Source organism: Hylobates moloch, unplaced genomic scaffold (genome assembly GCF_009828535.3).
Source record: "Hylobates moloch isolate HMO894 unplaced genomic scaffold, HMol_V3 SCAFFOLD_8, whole genome shotgun sequence".
NCBI classification, from domain to species: Eukaryota; Metazoa; Chordata; class Mammalia; order Primates; family Hylobatidae; genus Hylobates; species Hylobates moloch.
Genome location: NW_026652283.1, coordinates 27,010,080 through 27,029,215, shown reverse-complemented (window position 1 = coordinate 27,029,215; position 19,136 = coordinate 27,010,080). Strand labels below are relative to the sequence as shown.

Sequence of the window (19,136 nt, the reverse complement as noted above, 5' to 3'; positions counted from 1 at the left end):
TAAAGTGAAAAAGATGGACAATACCAAGAGCTGGGAGAGCAGATCAAAGAGAATTCTCACACATTGATAGTGAGAATGTCAAATATAATAAAACTTTGGAAAAAAAGTTTGCAGTTGGTTATAAAGTTAAACATATACTTACCATATGATACAGCAATTCCTTACCTAAATATTTACAAACAAAAATAAAAACATATATATTCCCACACAGTTTATACGCAAACATTTAAAGCAGCCCCAAATTTAAGCAATCTAAATATTTAATAAGTGAATGAATAAACAAAATGCTATGTTTCCATACAATAGAATACCACTTAGCAATCGAAGGGTATAAATTATTAATGGATGAATCTCAAAAAATATCTAGACACACAAGAAGCACCTAGACATACAACAATAGATACCATATAATTCATTCTATATGAAATAACAGAAAAAATGAAACAAATCAATAGAGAGACTATAGATTAGTGGGTTGTCTGGATCCAGAATTTATAGAAGGGAGATAACTGTAAAGGATAAGAGAACTTCTTGTGTTGATAGAAATGTTCTATATCTTGATTGTTGATGATAGATATATGAGTGTATATATTTCTCTAGAATGAGTACACTTAATTTTATGTAGAGCATACTCCAAAAAGTTGATAGATTTGGGGAATACAGAATAAATACATAACCTAGCTCTCATGGAATTTATATTCTAGCACTCAATTCAAAAAAGTACTTGTAACTCTAAGGGAATAAACAGGCATATGTTTAAAATGTATGTGGGTTGCTATCAGTTATTTTTGACAAGGCATTATGGGCAAAAGCCAGGCTTGGTTTTCTTTTTTAATAAAAGGTTAAGGGCAACATAATAATACAGATAGTGTCTCTATCTCATGTGTATTTGTAGCATTTTATATATATATCTGTTAATAGCACTTAAGGAATTATAAATAGCATATTGTACTTTATAGGAATTTGGATTTTATAAGTAGTGATGGAAAGTAACTCAAATAAAATTCATAAATACAAATAGTATTTAAAATTATATTTACATCTACACACATGTATACCCCACTGCATACACACATAGGCCCCTCAAAATACCTGCTTACCTAAGACAGGTTAATCTCCACCCATTGCTTCCGCCTTCTTAGGACTCCACTCCATCAATTTTTTTTTTTTCTTTTTAAATCTTTCTAGACTGGGGCTCTTGCCCATACATTTAAATGAGCTCTACTTCTAGGCCGAAATACAAGGGAAACCAACAAATAAAAATGTTTCCATTTCATAGGTCCCTCTACCTACAGTGTTGTCTCTTACTTTTATCATCTAAGCTCCTCAAAGGCTTGTCATCTGTTTCTTTACTTTCACCTTTCATTTACTTCTCATCCTGTAATCTACTTTGTTCTTCCACCACTCTGCTGAAACTACTCATTAGTGATACTTTCTTGTTGCCATATGAAATGGTCATTTATGTGTCCTTATCTTGTATATTCTGCAAACTTTGAAAATGTTAGCAACTCTCTCTTTGCAAAATGCTCTGGGTTTCCTACTATCTTTCTTTCCAGATAGTAGTTTCCTACTATTTCTGGGTTTCCTACTATCTTTCTTTCCAGAGAGTTTCCTTCATGAGCTGTCTTAGCCTATCCCTTATATGTTAAGGTCTCTCAAAGTTGAATTATTTTCTCATTCTATATATTCTCTGATCTCATCCATAGATATACTTTCAATGACCATCTATATACTTAGGACTATATACTTACATGACTTTCAAATTCATCTATTACCAGCTTTCTCGTAAGTTCTCCACCCTGGATTCAACTGTCTGACAGCTCTGGGATCTTGCACAGGCAATATAAACTCAACATATCCAAAACTAAAAATTTTCAACCCAAGCCATGCTTCATGTCTTAAGTTGCCTATTTCAGTGAATTGCCAAAACCAAAAATTTGGACCCCATACAGAAAAATATATTCTATTACATAAAAACATACTTATATATATAAAATATATGTTTGTGTCACAAACACACACACATGCCCACGCACACATGCACACACACACACACACACACACAAATCTCCTTTATCAATGAGCATCTACTGCTGCTCTTGTATTCCCACAGTCTCTGGTTTCTCTTCCCTTAATATCATTCAAAACTATCAAAATCTCTCTATTCTTACCCACGCACTTTAGTTTGGGGTACTAACATTCTCATTTGGGTAGCTAAAATAGCTGTTTAACTACTTTACATGCTACTAATATTCCCTCCGATCAATTCAATTTTTATACTTTAGCCACAGTAGTATTTCTAAAATGCAAATCTGAACAAATGTCACTTCTCTAGATAATCCCTTTTAATAGCACCCAATGTTCTTTCAGACAATGTAGCAGATAAGGTCCTTTATGATCCTTCCTATGAAATATCGTCATTTTTCATTTAGCACTCTCATACAGCCTTACCCTTAACACTTATATTTTCTCAAATGAAAGATTTTTAATATGCAATTCCATCTGCCTCTTTCATGCTAATCTCTCAGTTCTGACCTCACTTAGATCCCTTAACTTTGAGAAAACTCATCATTAGTCCTATAAGTCTTCCTTCACCTAACAGTATGGAACTTTATGCCCTTGAATGTAGTTTTGTATTACTATTTATTCCATCCTAACTTATATAATTTTAAAATTATATCATCTGTTCTACTGCTTACTAGAAGAACTATGTCTCACTCCCTCTCTCACTGTTACGTTCCTATAACCAAGCCGAGTGCCATGTCATACAAAAGTCCCTCATTAAATAAAGAGGAGAGAGGGACTGTGATACACTAAGAAATACGCTGGTCTTTGTCCCTGGTTCCTGGTACAGAGATCCTAAAACCTTGGAATTTTCAGGGTGATCAGAGTGTCTGTGGTAGCTTCGAGATCAGCACGGGGGATATCATCAGAAAAACCAAGGCATGAATAAAGGGTTGAAACTTTCAGCCTCATCCCTCCAGCCTCCAATGGCTTAATAAGTTACACCTATGTAATGAAACTCCTAAATGAAGGGGTTCAGAAAGCTTCTGGGTTGCTGAATACATAGAAGTGCTGGGAGAGTGGCCGGTGTCATGTCCAGAGAGAGCATGGCTCCTTCCTTCCCCATAACTTGTCCTATGTATTTCTTCCATCTGTCCATTCCTGAGTTGTATCCTTTATGACAAACCAAGAAAAGTAAGTAAAATGTTTCCCTGAGTTCTGTGAGCCATTCTAGCAAATTATCAAACTGGAAGGGGAGACCAGTTGTGGAAACTCATAACCCTGTAGTCAAGTCAGAGGAAAGTGTGGGTACCCTGGGTACCCGATACTTGCAACTGGCATCTGAAGTGAAGTCAGTCTTCTGGGACTGAGCTGTTAAACTTGTGAAGTCGAACGTTAACTTTGATGAGTTAGTGTCGGAATGGAATTGAATTGTAGAACACCGATTCGGTGTCCAGGCAGTTGGAGAACTGGTTGTTGATGCAGAAAACTCCCACACATCTGGTGTCAAAAGTGTAAGTTGAAACAGTACAGAGGAGGAAAAGGTTGGTCTAGTATTCATATACAACAGTGCCACCAAAGCAAATTTTGTAAAAAGTAAAGGTTCTTTGACAAGACAACATATGAAATACCAGTAATAAACTTTTCTTCTAAAGACTAGAAATTAGAAAACCTGAATCCCAGCCCTGGTTCTGATACTAGCTATACAAATGGTCTTAGCTAAGAATTACAAAGATAATACAGCCAATAAACACCCAGAATATGCCAAGCTCTAATCTAAGCACTATTGCAAATCTGATGTCATATAATACATATTATAGTACTATGAGGTAGTAATTACTTGTGTATCTCATCCATAGAGGAAAAAAATGAGGCACAAAGAGATTAAGAGACTTGCCCTAAGTGACAAAGCCAGGGATCAATTCATATAGTCTGACTCTAGAGTGCATGCTTCTAATTACTCTGCTTTAGAATTAACTTAAATTCTTAATCTGAAAAAGGGAGAGAGAGAGAGCAAGAAACAGAAAAGGTTGAACTAAATGATTCCTAAGGAACCATCCAGCTATTAGATTTGCACTTTTCTCAAAGACATTTCTGTTGCTGTTAAACTGAAGGTACTAATTTCATTTCCGATGGCATCTTAAGAAATATAATTTGAAAAACAAATGTGGAGTCACCATTTCTATATCTTACATGATTTTATTAATACATACTAATCAAATCTCCCTTTAATCTTTTTTTTTTTTTTTTTTTTTTTTTTTTGAGAGAGTCTCTCTCTGTCGCCCAGGCTGGAGTGCAGTGGCGCGATCTCGGGTCACTGCACGCTCCGCCTCCCGGGTTCACGCCATTCTCCTGCCTTAGCCTCCGGAGTAGCTGAGACTACACGTGCCCACCACCACACCCGGGTAATTTTTTGTATTTTTAGTAGAGACGGGGTTTCACCCTGTTAGCCAGGATGGTCTCAATCTCCTGACCTTGTGATCAGCCCGCCGTGGCCTCCCAAAGCGCTGGGATTACAGGCATGAGCCACTGCAACAACTAATCTTTGCTTTTTAAGTAGCACTTCATCATACTGAACTGCTTATAACCCTATAAATGTCCTGTGGTGTTCTTCACCAAGTATTTCCAATCAACAAATAGGGGATATCTTTCCATTTCCTTGGGTCATTTTAAATTTCTTTCAGCAATGTTTTGTAGTTTGTAGAATGCAAGTTTCTTACCACCTTCGTTAAACGTATGCCTAGGTCTTTTATTCTTTTAGATACCATTGTAAATGAAATTGCTTTCTTAACTTCCTTTCCAATTTGTCATTTCTGGTGTGTAGAAACACACTGATTTTCATGTGTTAATCTTTTAATCTGTAATTTGGCTGAATCCTTTTAATAACTCCATAATAGGCCACTTTTGAGAAGGCATTATAAGAAAAAGACAAGCTCAACACTGAATTCATAGAAAAAAGAAAATTCTCAAGCATCAAATCACAGGAAATAGAAAAGTACAGAAATTTGAAGACTTGCATGCACAACCACTTAAGAAACAACTGAGAAGGCTTTCAGCAACAAATACCAACCACATTTGGCCTTGCAGCAAGTAGTAAACTAAGTGTGTTAGCCACACTCACTATTAAAAACTCAATAAAGTACCTCTAATCAGAGATAAAATAAAGCTATGGCTGTTTTAGGCTATATGGTTTAGGGAAAAGAGACCACAAGATTTCTTCTACCCTGGTTTGATAAAATGAATATATCTCTGCAATAAAATAGGAGAGACAGACAAATATGAAGTTCAAAGTATATAAACATATTAAATCTAGAAAGTGGTTCTCTAACTTTACAAATGCAGGCTAGTAAAAAAAAAAAATTCAAAAAGAAAAAAAATAGAAAGTAGTTCTCTAAAACAACTGTGGATATGGCCTTAACAGAGCTGACTACTATAAAAGACAAGATACCAAAGGAATCATTACCCTTAACTGTACCTAAAATGACCCCTGGGCTCCCAATATTTTGCAGACAGGAAGCAGGTTCAGAAACGGTATAATCTTCAAAATCCATTTGAAATATAGTGAACAAAGATACTGAAAAATAAAAAACCTACAAGACCCCAAAGAGCAACAGACTAGGAACCCTGTCAAAAAAAACTCTGAAAAGATAATCCTGGGAAATGAAAGAGCAATCCCTACTCATGAACAGAGGCTCTTATTTAATCTATCCAGTGAGATTTTAAAGTTGTTACATACTAATGATAGCTGTGTGTCTCTAATTTTTCACTTTTCCTATTGAGAATGTTTACAGCAAACACCCTACCTTTGTCTCACCACTGTATAATAGGCATGTTAGGAATAAACAATTTAGATTTTAGTTCTACTTCTTCAGGTCAAAAGGGACCATATCTGGACCTGATAATGTAGAGAATACAGCCCACTACTCCCCTCCTATTACCCAGCATTCCTGGACTTTTGAGCTTGAGGCCATGGCTGAATGGAACTTTCGGATTTTCTCCCAAGAGGACAAGGTAGGTTAATTTGCCTGTGAGATAGAGACTTTGACTATTTGGTGAAGAAAAGAAAAGAATGTGATATATTTGTGCTATTCACTAAGTATTTCCAGTTCTCTCCCTTCTAAGTTCATAATAGGCTCTCACTCTCTGGCCCCATTGTGATTGGGTGGAACCACGTGGATATAAATTGAAATCGAATGTTGTCATTTCCAGGCCAGAGTATTTAATTACAGATACAAATCTAACACGCCTCTCTTTCACTTTGAAATTGTATCAGGTAGTGTTCCACGTTGGAATTACAATATCAGTAGAGTTCCCAGGGTGAGGACAACATGAGACAGGGCCCCAAGACAGACCTCAATGAGTATGTAGCATGAGTACAATATAAACTTTTGCTATTTGAAGCCAGAGAGTTTAGGGCATAACCAAGTCTATTCCGGCTAATATATGTCTCATGCTGTTTCTATCCATTCATAAAGTTTTATATTTCATATCTCTGGCAGCCTGGTATTTCACTACCTAAAACAGTATAATTGTATTTGTGTATTTCTCTGTGTATTTCCTCTTCCAAGCCACTTATTAAAATGACATTGAAAAATACTTAATAGAACTGACCCCAATTTTGAGAATAGGGTGGTATATTTATAATCTCCATTTAAATTCTACTCTTAATTTTATTTCTTAATTCTTAGTAAATTTTCTTCCAATGATATAACACAGATGCTCTATATGAAGTCAATTTAATTTTTACATTTCAAATTTTATATCTTTGAGAAATATTACTAGGAAATTCTTACATTCAGTATTTATGCTATGACACATCTATGAATCTTCTTCATCTGCTTTGTTTAATGTAAAGCAGCTAATAATTTAAGCTAAGATATTAAATCAAGAAAAGAAAAAAATTTGAACAGAAAAACTCAAATAGAAGCCAATGCCTGTATAGAATGAAAGGTAACATAAACATACATAGGTGCTTTAAAAATTCAAATGTTATTTATAAATCTTATCTCACTAAAAATCATTTACTCACCATAATGCATTCATAGATATGTCTTTGCTTCTGTTATTTGGAGAATATATTATAACCCATAAATTAACACAAGAATAATCATTAATGTGGGGGAGACCCACATATTTCAGGTCTTTCATTCTATTTTGAGTCTGTCATAAAATTCTCAATCTTTGAGTTTACATAAGCATATTTTTTCTCCAAAATACACCAAGGAAAGTAAATGGAACAGAACTGAATAAACAGTTATAGAGCTCTCAGGGGAGAGAGTCAGGAGAAAAGTATAAATATATAATGGATGCGCACTTTTATTACCTGAGAATTTAGCAACTCCTCACACTTGTGTGCCTGTTTCTCAATTGCAGAAATGTACTGTTTTTCAATAGCTTCTACTTGTTGCTTAACTGAAGACTGCAGTAGTGCCTGAAAACAAGCAAAAAAGTCATTTGGATCACAGACAAAACTTGGAATCTACTGTTGGCATGAGAATATTTTTGACAGTTGTACATACTGTAATGTGATATTCTCCTAAACTACAAAATATGTATTTGTTAATACTGAAGCACATTTATATATAACATTACTTTCAGCTTTTGCTTTTACATTTTCCTATTGCCAAGATAACAATTTGTTGGCTCAGACGTTCCTTCCACACATCTTCTCCTTAAAAAGGCCAAGTCACAGAAGATGATAGAGAGGGTGAGTAGTTCTGTTAAATATAAATTTGGTTCGGTGAAGACCACACAGGATGAAGAGTGTATGAAAGCTGCTGAAAAAAAAAAAGAAAAAGAAAAAAGGAAAAAAAAGCCAGACATATTTCACTGGCTGACAAAACTCCACATCCTCTCGGCACACTGTAATATCCCATGGGCCAAGCATGATCTTCAAGACCACAAGTCAAGTAAAAGCAGATGGAAACTCTGAGCAACTTCAAACATAAAAGAACTGCCCCCCAGGAAGTTCACGCTCCTAATGTGAAAAGGTATAAGTCAAAGTACGTAAGTCAGAGTCTCAAGGCAGTATGCATAAAAAGTAATAAAACTTGGGAGGCTGAGCATACTTAATTGGATACTGTAAATGCTGGAACTCAAGTCAGATAAATATAAAGATATTACTACTGTTTCAAGGAAAACCAAATCAGCATTTGATGATGTTTCACCCACTCACTTCCTTATTAGAGATGCTTAGAATATTATCATCTTTTTTCTTTCCCTCTGTTTAGCTTTGTATGTTATATCAACAAGTTCTCAGTAATATCTTTCATGCTATTTATAAACTCTAAATCATTCTATAAGAACTCTAGCAAATATTCTATTTTTAGATGTCTGTTTAAATAATAAACTACTCATAACCAAAATAATAAGTTGAAACAGACACGTCTTATAGAAAACAGACCATTGGCACATTCACCAAGAAAAAAAAAATCAGCCAAATCTCTTAATCTCTGTTATGAATATAGATTTACTTGGTTGAAAACACAAAAAACATTAAGATGCTGGATAAATAGGCATGTATTTTTAAAAGCTGAGACAAAAATATTTTTAAAACTTCTAAATAAGTCTCAAATTTTCAAATAACTTTCTTGTGCAAAAGTAAGACTCTCTGATGATGCTACTACTCCTACAATTCAGTATTCGTCACAATGAAGCTGCAAATTACTAGCAAATTAGTAAAGGAAAATAAAGCTCTGAGTTTTATCAAAATATAAGGAAAATGCTCACTGAATTGCTTTAGCCCTTGATTTACAGTGTCTTCCAAAGATTCCACAATGATTAATTTATGTAAGGCACAAAAGCTTAATCCTTTTAAAATGTGACTAGATGAAATAAATCTAATTTACCTGTGTGGAAACATACCATTTGTTGGGATTTCAGAAAATAATAGCGTTATAAAAAATTCCCTTAGAATAATCACAGCATCTTTTGTAAAGAGAAAAAAATGTCATTCTATTTGGGGACTTAGGATATTATAGAATCATTTTGCTTAACAGAAAGAACTGTGTTCACTTCCCTATTTGCCATGGTTCCAAATAATCCCCCAATTTAAATATTCAATATTTAAATACTCAATATTCAACTGCAATTTTTAGTATATTATATCCTTTGGAGGACAGGTAAGTTAATAAATTAAAATATATTCTCTCTCCATAATTAAGAAGCACAATTTGAATAAGGTAGTCTTCCTCTAGGGATTGATTTGTACACTATATACTCATTCTCCTTGAAATGTCAAGGAGGATAATGAGTAAAATAAGAGCCAAAGATGTGATAAGGGAGCACAAAGGAAAGTTATGCAAGAGTAACTGGCCTCTTACATATTTCAAATGTCTCATCTTAGCCCCATTCAGTCATTTAAATCCATGGATCAACAAAAGGCCCACAAAGGTAGGTATATAAGGATTTTTTTTTTTAAAGTCTTCCACATTACGCCCAGTCTGAAGTTGAAGACAATCATTCCCTTGATCATCACACAGTGTAGGTATATGCAGGATGGGTATCAGAGAAAGAAAGTTGCCCCAACCTTGGTGACCTGTTAGACTCACCACTATACACAAAGAACATTCAATAGATAAGAATAGCTGTTCCTTGCAGATTCTGGATATTAGTCCTTTGAATCAGATGTGAAGATTTTCTCCCACTCTGTGGGTTGTCTGTTTACTCTGCTGACTGTTCCTTTTGCCATACAAAAGCTCCTTAGTTTAATTAAGTCCCACCTATTGATCTTTGTTTTTATTGTATTTGCTTTTGGGTTCTTAGTCACAAAATCCTTGCCTAAGCCAATGCCTAGAAGGGTTTCTTCAATGTTATCTTCCAGAATTTTTATAGTTTCAGGTCTTAGATTTAAGTCCTTGATCCATCTTCAGTTGATTTTTGTATAAGGTGAGAGATGAGGATTCAGTTTCAATCTCCTAGATGTGGCTTGCCAATTATCCCAGCACCATTTGTGGAAAAGGGTGTCCTTTCCCCACTTATGTTTTTGTTTGCTTTCTCCAAAGGTGGTATTTTTGATGGAAATTGGGTTGAATCTGTAGACTGCTTTTGGCAGTATGGTCATTTTCATAATATTGATTCTACCCTTCCACGAGCATGGGATGTATTTCCATTTGCATCATTTATGATTTCTTTCAGCAGTGTTTTGTAGTTTTCCTTGTAGAAGTCTTTTGATGCTTTGGTTAGGTATATTCCTAAGTATTTTATGTTTTTGCAGCTATTGTAAAAGGGGTTGAGTTCTCGATTTGATTCTCAGTTTGGTTGCTGTTGGCGTATCACAGAGCTACTGATTTGTGTACATTAACTTTGAATCCTGAAACTCTGCTGAATTAATTTATCAGTTCTAGGAGCTTTTTGGAGGAGTCTTTAGGGTTTACTAGGTATACAATCATATCATCAGCAAACAGCAACAGTTCGACTTTCTCTTTACCAATTTGGATGCCCTTTATTTCTGTCTATTGTCTGATTGCTCTGGCTAGGACTTACAATAGCAAGAAAAAAATAAAAAATCCCATCAAAAAGTAGGCTAAGGACATGAATAGACAATTCTCAAAAGAAGGTATACAAATGGCTAACAAACATATGAAAAAAAATGTTCAACATCACTAATGATCAGGAAAATGCAAATCAAACCACAATGCAATACCATCTTACTCCTGCAAGAATGGCCATAATCAAAAAATAATAGATGCTGGAGGGATGTGGTGAAAAGAGAACACTTTTACACTGCTGGTGGGAATGTAAACTAGTACAATCACTATGGAAAACAGCATGGAGATTCCTTAAAAAACTATAAGTAGAAATACCATTTGATCCAGCAATACCATATTGGGTATGTACCGAGAGGAAAAGAAGTCATTACACGAAAAAGATACTTGAACACACGTTTATAGCGGAACAATTCACAATTGCAAAAATGTGGAACCAGCCCAAATGCCCATCAATCAACGAGTGGATAAAGAAACTGTGGTATAAATATATGATGGAATAGTACTCAGCCATAAAAAGGAATGAATTAATGGCATTCACAGAAACCTGGATGGGACTGAAGACTATTGTTCTAAGTGAAGAAACTCAGAAATGGAAAACCAAATATCGTATGTTCTCACTTATAAGTGGGAGCTAAGCTATGAGGTTGCAAAGGCATAAGAATGACACAATGGATTTTGGGGACTTGGAGGAAAGGGTAGGAAGGGGGTGAGGGATAAAAGTCTACAAATTGGGTTCAGTGCATACTGCTCAGGTGATGGATGCACCCAAATCTCACAAATCACCACTAAAGAACTTACTATTGTAACCAAATACCACTTGTTCCCCCAAAAACCTATGGAACTAAAAAATTAAAAACAAAACTAATAGCTGGAGTACAGAAGCTGGAGTTAAGAGTGGAGCTAAATGATTAGGCAAGAAGGCAGGTGTCGGGTATTAAAAGAATTTATATGACAACAAGGAGTTTAAGCATTGGTCCTATGGTTCAACATTGTGATTACTAGTGCCACAGTCCAAGCAAATGAGGTAACTTCCAAAACTGTCCCTACTACTAGATTAAGCACTGTGGATATACAAATACACATTGATACTAACCACATGCTTTTATAACTTGCTCTATTATTGTATAACTGAATATTTATCTTCCAGTTTAATATATCATAATACACAGAGATTCCTTTACGTTTCTCACATCTCATAATATAATCTTAACATTTGCCGATTTATTTTCTTCTTCTGTAACTGTCTCTACAGATACCCAAGACAAAGAGGCTTCCCTGAGCTTCTACAACATTAAAAGATATATGAAAGAATAATTTCACTTCTAATCTATTTCCAACTATTCTAAACACCCATAAAGCATTAAGACTCTCACAGTATATACAGATAGAAATGCCAAGATACATACCAACATATTCTATATAGAAAAGAATGCTATCAAGGGCAGAAAATGTTTTGTTGATTTTGAACATATTTACGTCTTAGCTACAGTTTTATCAGAGATTTGCAGTATTATCCAAGAGGATTTAATTCACTAAACTTGAGGAAAACTATCACACTTTAAGAATAATTTTTAGGCTGGGCAGAGTGGCTCACGCCTATAATCCCAGTACTTTCGGAGGCCGAGGCAGGCGGATCACGATGTCGGCAGTTCGAGACCAGCCTGACCAACATGATGAAACCCCATCTCTACTAAAAATACAAAAACTAGCGGGGCATCGTGGAGTGCACCTGTAATCCCAGCTACTCAGGAGGCTCAGGCAGGGGAATCGCTTGAACCCGGCAGGCAGAGGTTACAGTGAATTGAGATCATGCCACTGCACTTCAGCCTGGGCGACAAGATCAAGACTCCATCTCAGAAAAAAGAAAAAAGAATAATTTTTAAAGTGTTAAAAAATGTTTAGATCTCTTAATACGGGAACTATGAACAGCTTTTTACAGACTGCCTTTTACATAACCAGCCGATGTAATAGCTACTTGGTAAGTGATGATCCCTGCATGAAAACTGATATTACATAAATATATACTATCAACAGTACCAATATTTATTGAAAAGTTCACTAAGCGTCAAATTATAACTACCAAGACAAGTCACCAAAATTGTTACCAAGTCCATTTGGTACCAACTAGAGATCTCAATTTTTTAAGTTTTTATCTAAGACAAGAAATATTCATTCTTTTTACTCCACGGGCTCAATTGTGAGTAAATAGTGTGAAGGACTATAAATTCTGGGAAGGAAAAGTATAAACTCATAGAAAACAAAGGTATTAAGTCAAAAATCATGCCACACCACCCCAACTGTTAATACACGTGAGAATTAGATGTGTATTTCTTTAGTGGAACTGATTGCATGCTGGAATTTGAATGACATAGTATAGCCAAAGTAGACTACTGCAACCCAGACTACAGTCCATTGTCCCAACAAATCCACAGATTTCTCCTCCCTTGAAATAGCCCCATTGTTTCAGATCTGATTCCAGCCTCATCAAATTAAATGATTGTTCAGACTTGCAGAGCAGATGTGTCTAAGGAACAAGAAGGTGTTCAAAATATTAATATCATCTTTGTACTGATTATGTCACCATAAAAGAATCCTACATAGCTAACTGTAAGCAACAATAATTAGATTATATTGAAAGTCACAAAATAATTTTATCTAACAACCCATTAAGTCATACTTTACAAATGGAGAACAATATAAAGATATGGTGCAAGCAGGAAGCAAAACGTGTAACAAATATAATCTCTCAACTAGAATTTAAGACCTAAGAGACTAGGAATCTGTGTTTACCTCACTGATATACCCAATGCACCTATAACAGTGCCTGACACATAGAAGATATATGACAAATACATTGAGTAACTAAATAAATTAATCATGATTTAGGCAAGCCTGATTATTTGTCCCTTCATACAGAAATTATTAGAACTTTTATGTTGATTATACCTGTAATTATACACTTAGTTTAGCTTATTGAGGATAGTAGTATATACAAAATAATCATAAAGCATCATATGAAATCAACCACAATTTCACCTTTCTCGAAAAAATATCACAAATTGTTATTTAAACATCTTTTTTTCTATCTTTAAAAAAAATTTATTTCTATTATTTCTTCTGTTTTCTCATTTTTAACTAAAAATAACATGAGCAAAACTGAAAGGTATCTGCCAAATGAATAAGCTAAAGCTATGAAGACATATTTTTCTGTTTTTTTTCTGGCACAAGCCCTTTATTCAGCAAAATATTACTTCAAGTTTTGTAAGGATATTAAATTGTTAGCATGTCTTATAATATCCCCTCAAAATTGCAAACAAATCATAAGTTTATTATTCAAAAAAAGAGCCTACTTGACTGAGGTACATTTGTAAAAATGATGAATCTCAGTCGTTTTACAGGATCATTCATTTATTTTTCCTCCATGAACTTTACATACCTGCCTTACAAATGAAGACAGACACTGTGGTTAGTAAATGTGGCCAAAATCACATGAAAAAGACACAGCGGTGCAAAAAAAAATCAGTTCTAACCATTTGTTTCTATTTGTCTTAGCTTTTCTAGCCCAGTAAAGCAGATTTCTCTTTTCATGGACTAAGCAGCTATTTCATTTTTATCAGTCACTCAATTATTAATTTATTATTCATTTAGTCAATAAATATTTTCCTAAACACTGTTCTAGGTACTGGAAAAATACCAAAGTCACTCAAATGCTATTAAAATTTTCTCCATTAATGGACAACATATAAGAATGAAAATATGTAGCATTGATTTTGGTGGGCTACACATATGAATGGAAGTTAGAAACTGACGATTCATGCACCATGCATGAACTTTTTTGTATATGTTCTAGAATTAAAGATAATGCAATTATTCTCTCTGGTAGTGAAAGAGTTAATCCTAATAAGAACCACATGAGTTTATGTTTACATGTTCTTACAAGCAGTACTGTAAATATACTTACTATCAGTAATAATTATATATTTACTGCAAGTACATCTATGAAGTAATAATTACTTGAACTTCATCTGGACACTTTGTCTATTAATATACATTTCTTCTACAATACTTACCTTCTCCATTGTATCATGAAGAGACTGGTAAAAAAAAAAAGACTATGAAAATGAAGAAATAGTATCCAAATGATGGCAAATGACTAGATTTGGCCCTGAATGCTGCTCTTGGTACCAACTTGTCTTAATCCCCAATGGCTCTTGGCTTAATTAAATATATTTTTAGCCAATCTGGAGGTCTAAAACTTCAATCTATAGCTTTGTTTGCCTATAATTCAGAAGAATAAACTGATAACTTGATTTAATTCGTGCATATACACAAATACACACATAGCCATGTATTTTAAAAGAGCTTCAGATCAGTGAACCAATAATCTCTGAGGTACATGGTTGTATTAGAGGAGAAACATTAAGCATCTCTGAAAACAGTATTTAGACGTTTCAGAAAATTTTGTTGGAATATAAAAGAAATAATATGAGTAAAATCTATCATCAAGAGGTGATCTAAAAGTTCAATGTAAAATTCTTTGTAATTCTCTGGGACAAATACTTCAATTTAGATTTAAAAATTTCATTTACTCAAATCTGGATCCAAATTCAAGTCCAGGATCATGGTCTCCTGCAGCCCAGCCAGGCAGAAGTTAGGCAACATCCAGACTCTGTGAACTCAACCTTTAGGAAGAATGAAGGTACATGTTTCTCAAGAGTAAATTACAGTTGTCTGAAGAGTGACAGTGATGGAAACTATTACCTAAAATTTTGGAAAAACCGAATTAAGAAACAAGTTCTCCCTTCCAAATTTTTCCTTAATTTAAAAAAGGAAGAGAAGTAGCAAGGTCAAGTTGAGGCTGCTGAAAATTTATCCTATTACAGATCTGAAGCATTTGGAATTGCAATGAATCTCAGATTTTTCTGGGTATTTGAATTACAGTGCAGTAGTACTACACAATTCAAAAAGGAAAATGTTAACTTATGGGTGTAGATCTAAACACGAAAATTCAATAAAGTCTAGCCACGCTATAAAGTGCCTTGGAGGCTGTGAAAGCCAAAGAAAATCTTCAGGACACAGGGAATCATTCCTGTTGGCCTTGTTGTTAAGGGAATCTAGTAACATAAGAGTTGTTACCTCAAACACCACAAAAGTCTCCCAGTGAAAATTTCTTTTGTGCCATGGACAACACATTAAAATTAAGAAGTTTCTAAAATTAAGCACAGCACAGAGACTCTGCATGTCTGCCTTCCAGATACTTTAACCTTCTGAAAGGCTGCCATATGGATATCCCTCTCCCTCAGATGCCACATTATTCCTTGTGACTTGAATAAGAGCTACAGTTTCAGTTTAAAAAAAGGAAAGAGAAAAAAAGAATTCTGACCAAAATAACCTCTTCATAATCATTCATACAATTAAGTAGAGCACCTAGTTATTAACACAGTAAAGGCCTATGCATCTCATTTTCTGAAATATAAAATCGCTGATCATGGGAAGAAATAAACTCATCTAGATGTCTAAAATATTTGTTTTAAATACATATGAATTAACTTTGTGCGGAGGCGGTATACTCTTGAAGAGAGCCCTGAACCAAGCCTTAAATGAGGTGGCTTTTATTTACAACTCCTCTTCTGCTGGTTACATGTGTTCCATCAAGGCACCATGTTTCTCTATGTATTAGATTCCTCATTTTATCTCATATATGAGGAGAAGAAGAGTTTCTTCTCTGCCAATGATGAAGGCATTCTGACAAATTTTGACACTTAATTTTTTTTTACATTAATGGTGAAATCCTGTATTCTAACAGTTTGTTGTTTGAGATTAAATTACCTACTTTTTATGACATAGGAAATTTATGTTCTGTGGATACAACCTAGGATCAAAATTATTGTTTTAATTACTAGGTTTATGATGATTAAAATAAATATTTTAAAATTTATTATAAATATTATTTTAAAATTAGTATTTTCCTTCCAATTAATTCAGTTCCATTCATAAAATATAGATCTCAAAGATCAGAACTTTTCCTCATACTGAAAAGCCATCGACATTAAGAGATTAGAGGTTTGATTTAAATCAATTTTATTACAGCAAACATGTTAAGACTAAATTTTGAGTCAAACTAGATTTTGAGACTAAGTGAATGAGTCTGTGAACTTAGATAACAAGTATAAGTACTTCTATTAGTTATTTCTCAGTTTAAAGTTACCATTAGTGCCTGACAGATGTGACTACATTAAGGGTGAATAAAAATATTTAAAATCCATTAGTTTGGGCATCAAAAAATTAGAAGAGATGCCATCCCCAGAACAGATACAGGGCCAGAGGTCCCCTGCAGTTCCAAGCTCTAGCTTGACTGTGAGTTGAGGAGAAGCCTCAGAGGAAGGGACAAAGCCATCCACGTGGCTCAGGGTAATTATTACTATAGTAAATGATATGAAAATACCTCACTATAATAAAATGGCACCAAGTAGTGCTTTCTGATTTAACAATAGCTCAGATTGGGTTGTTACAAAATTATCAAAAATATTGGCTACATGAATATCCTATTAAAACAACAAAATACAGTAACCTTTGAACTTGATGATCTGAGTAAAATGAACTAAAGCAGACTATGGATTATTTCTCAAATGGAATTTGCCTCTGATTGCTATAAAGCAATTTGACGTCAAATTACCGAAAATCAGAAATGTGACAATTTTACGCATATTATCCCATCTCTGGAAAAGATAAAGGAAAAAGAGAAGACTGATGCCCAAATACCAATGGGAGCAAAGTTAATTTTTATAATACATAATTCTATATCTTTTGAATTTTGCTTTAAGTGCACATGTTATCATGACAAAAAAATATATTTTGATAAGGCAAATATTATATCCCCTATTAATTTAGCCTTGGTATAAAATCAATATTCTCATTAATCAAGTTTCCCAAAGTTGATTACTTAGAATGTAGGGATTAAAATCAAAACCTCCATTTTAATATTGGGTTGCAATCAGAAACAAAACAGACATATTAAAATGCTATTCTCTCTCACATTAATTATTACATCTCTGCTTTTCTTTTCAGTCTGTTTTATAGTTCAGAATAAATAATAAATGTAACTATTCTCAAAATCTATACAAACCAGAAAGAAATTTAAAAATCAAAAGTAAACTTTTATAGACCATCATCTTTACAAATTGTGTGTATATACTTAATGAGCGTAAGCATGTCTAAATTTCATCAGTTTATCTCCCTTGCCTGTAACAACTATATTGCGTGGCCTTTCACAAATGGAAATATTGGTGGCTAATAAATAAAAATAAATCTGTAGCACACACATATATAAGTACTTTTCTTACAGTATAATTAGGTAGTGTTTTTATCTAATATTGAAAATGCTTGAATCTAGATAGACCTTACTAATAATTCAGTTCGTTAGAATAATGAAAGATTGAAAACTAAATAATTGACATTATACTGATTGATATTGTTAAAGAAATATGCCCTTTACAAATGCTACTGTATAATCAGTCTTCCAGCATTATTACTGAAGACAGAAACCTGTTGAACAAGCTTAGAAACAGATTCGAAAAAAACTTTCAACTGCATCAGAACAGGTCAAATCTCAATCAGGTCAAAATGAATAAATAATCTTATTATGGCCCTTGGAAGAAACTAATGATACAGTGGCTTGAATTTGTTATAATGAGCAGAAATCTGTAATTAATCAATAATATTTTGATAGAATGAGACTCACATTGCTACAACATTCAGGTCTGAGCAACATTAGTCACAAATATTAACCTGATGTAGTATAAAAAAGAAAAGTTCATTTTAGTAAGTGAAAAATTATTGAGAGGGAAAAGACAGTTCTTATATGTCTAAAACAACTAACTAAACTCTACACATCTTTTTTATTATTATTATACTTTAAGTTCTAGGGTACATGTGCACAAGGTACAGGTTTGATACACAGGCACACATGTCCTATGTTGGTTTGTTGCACCCATCACCTCGTCAGTTACATTAGGTATTTCTCCTAATGCTAGCCCCCAAGCCCCCAACAGGCCCTGGTGTGTGATGTTCCCCGCCCTGTGTCCAAGTGATCTCATTGTTCAATTCCCACCTATGAGTGAGAACATGCGGTGTTTGGTTTTCTGTCCTTGTGATAGTTTGCTGAGAATGATGGTTTCCCGCTTCATCCATGTCCCTGCAAAGGCATGAACTCATCCTTTTTTATCGCTGCATAGTATTCCATGGTGTATATGTGCCACATTTTCTTCATCCAGTCTATCACTGATGGACATATGGGTTAGTTCCAAGTCTTTGCTATTGTGAATAGTGCCACAATAAACATATGTGTGCATGTGTTCTTATAGTAGAATGATTTATAATCCTTTAGGTATATGCCCAGTAATGGGATTGCTAGGTCAAATGGTATTTCTAGTTCTAGATCCTTGAGGAATCACCACATTGTCTTCCACAATGGTGGAACTAATTTACACTCCCACCAACAGTATAAAAGTGTTCCTATTTCTCCATATCCTCTCCAGCATCTGTTGTTTCCTGACTTTTTAATGACTGCCATTCTAACTAGTGTGAGATGGTATCTCATTGTGGTTTTGATTTGCATTTCTCAGACGGCCAGTGATGATGAGC

General features: G+C 34.3%; 1 protein-coding gene across 17 annotated transcripts in view; it reads right to left on the bottom strand.

The window, feature by feature from the left end:
• CCDC91 (coiled-coil domain containing 91) overlaps positions 1-19,136 on the bottom strand; it is a 356,689-nt gene that overhangs the window by 149,413 nt on the left and 188,140 nt on the right. For all 17 annotated transcript variants that reach the window (XM_058442151.1, XM_058442153.1, XM_032159919.2 and 14 more), the window contains one exon: positions 7,328-7,435. In XM_058442151.1, coding sequence (XP_058298134.1) covers positions 7,328-7,435 — 108 coding nt within the window. The remainder of the gene's footprint in view (positions 1-7,327; positions 7,436-19,136) is intronic.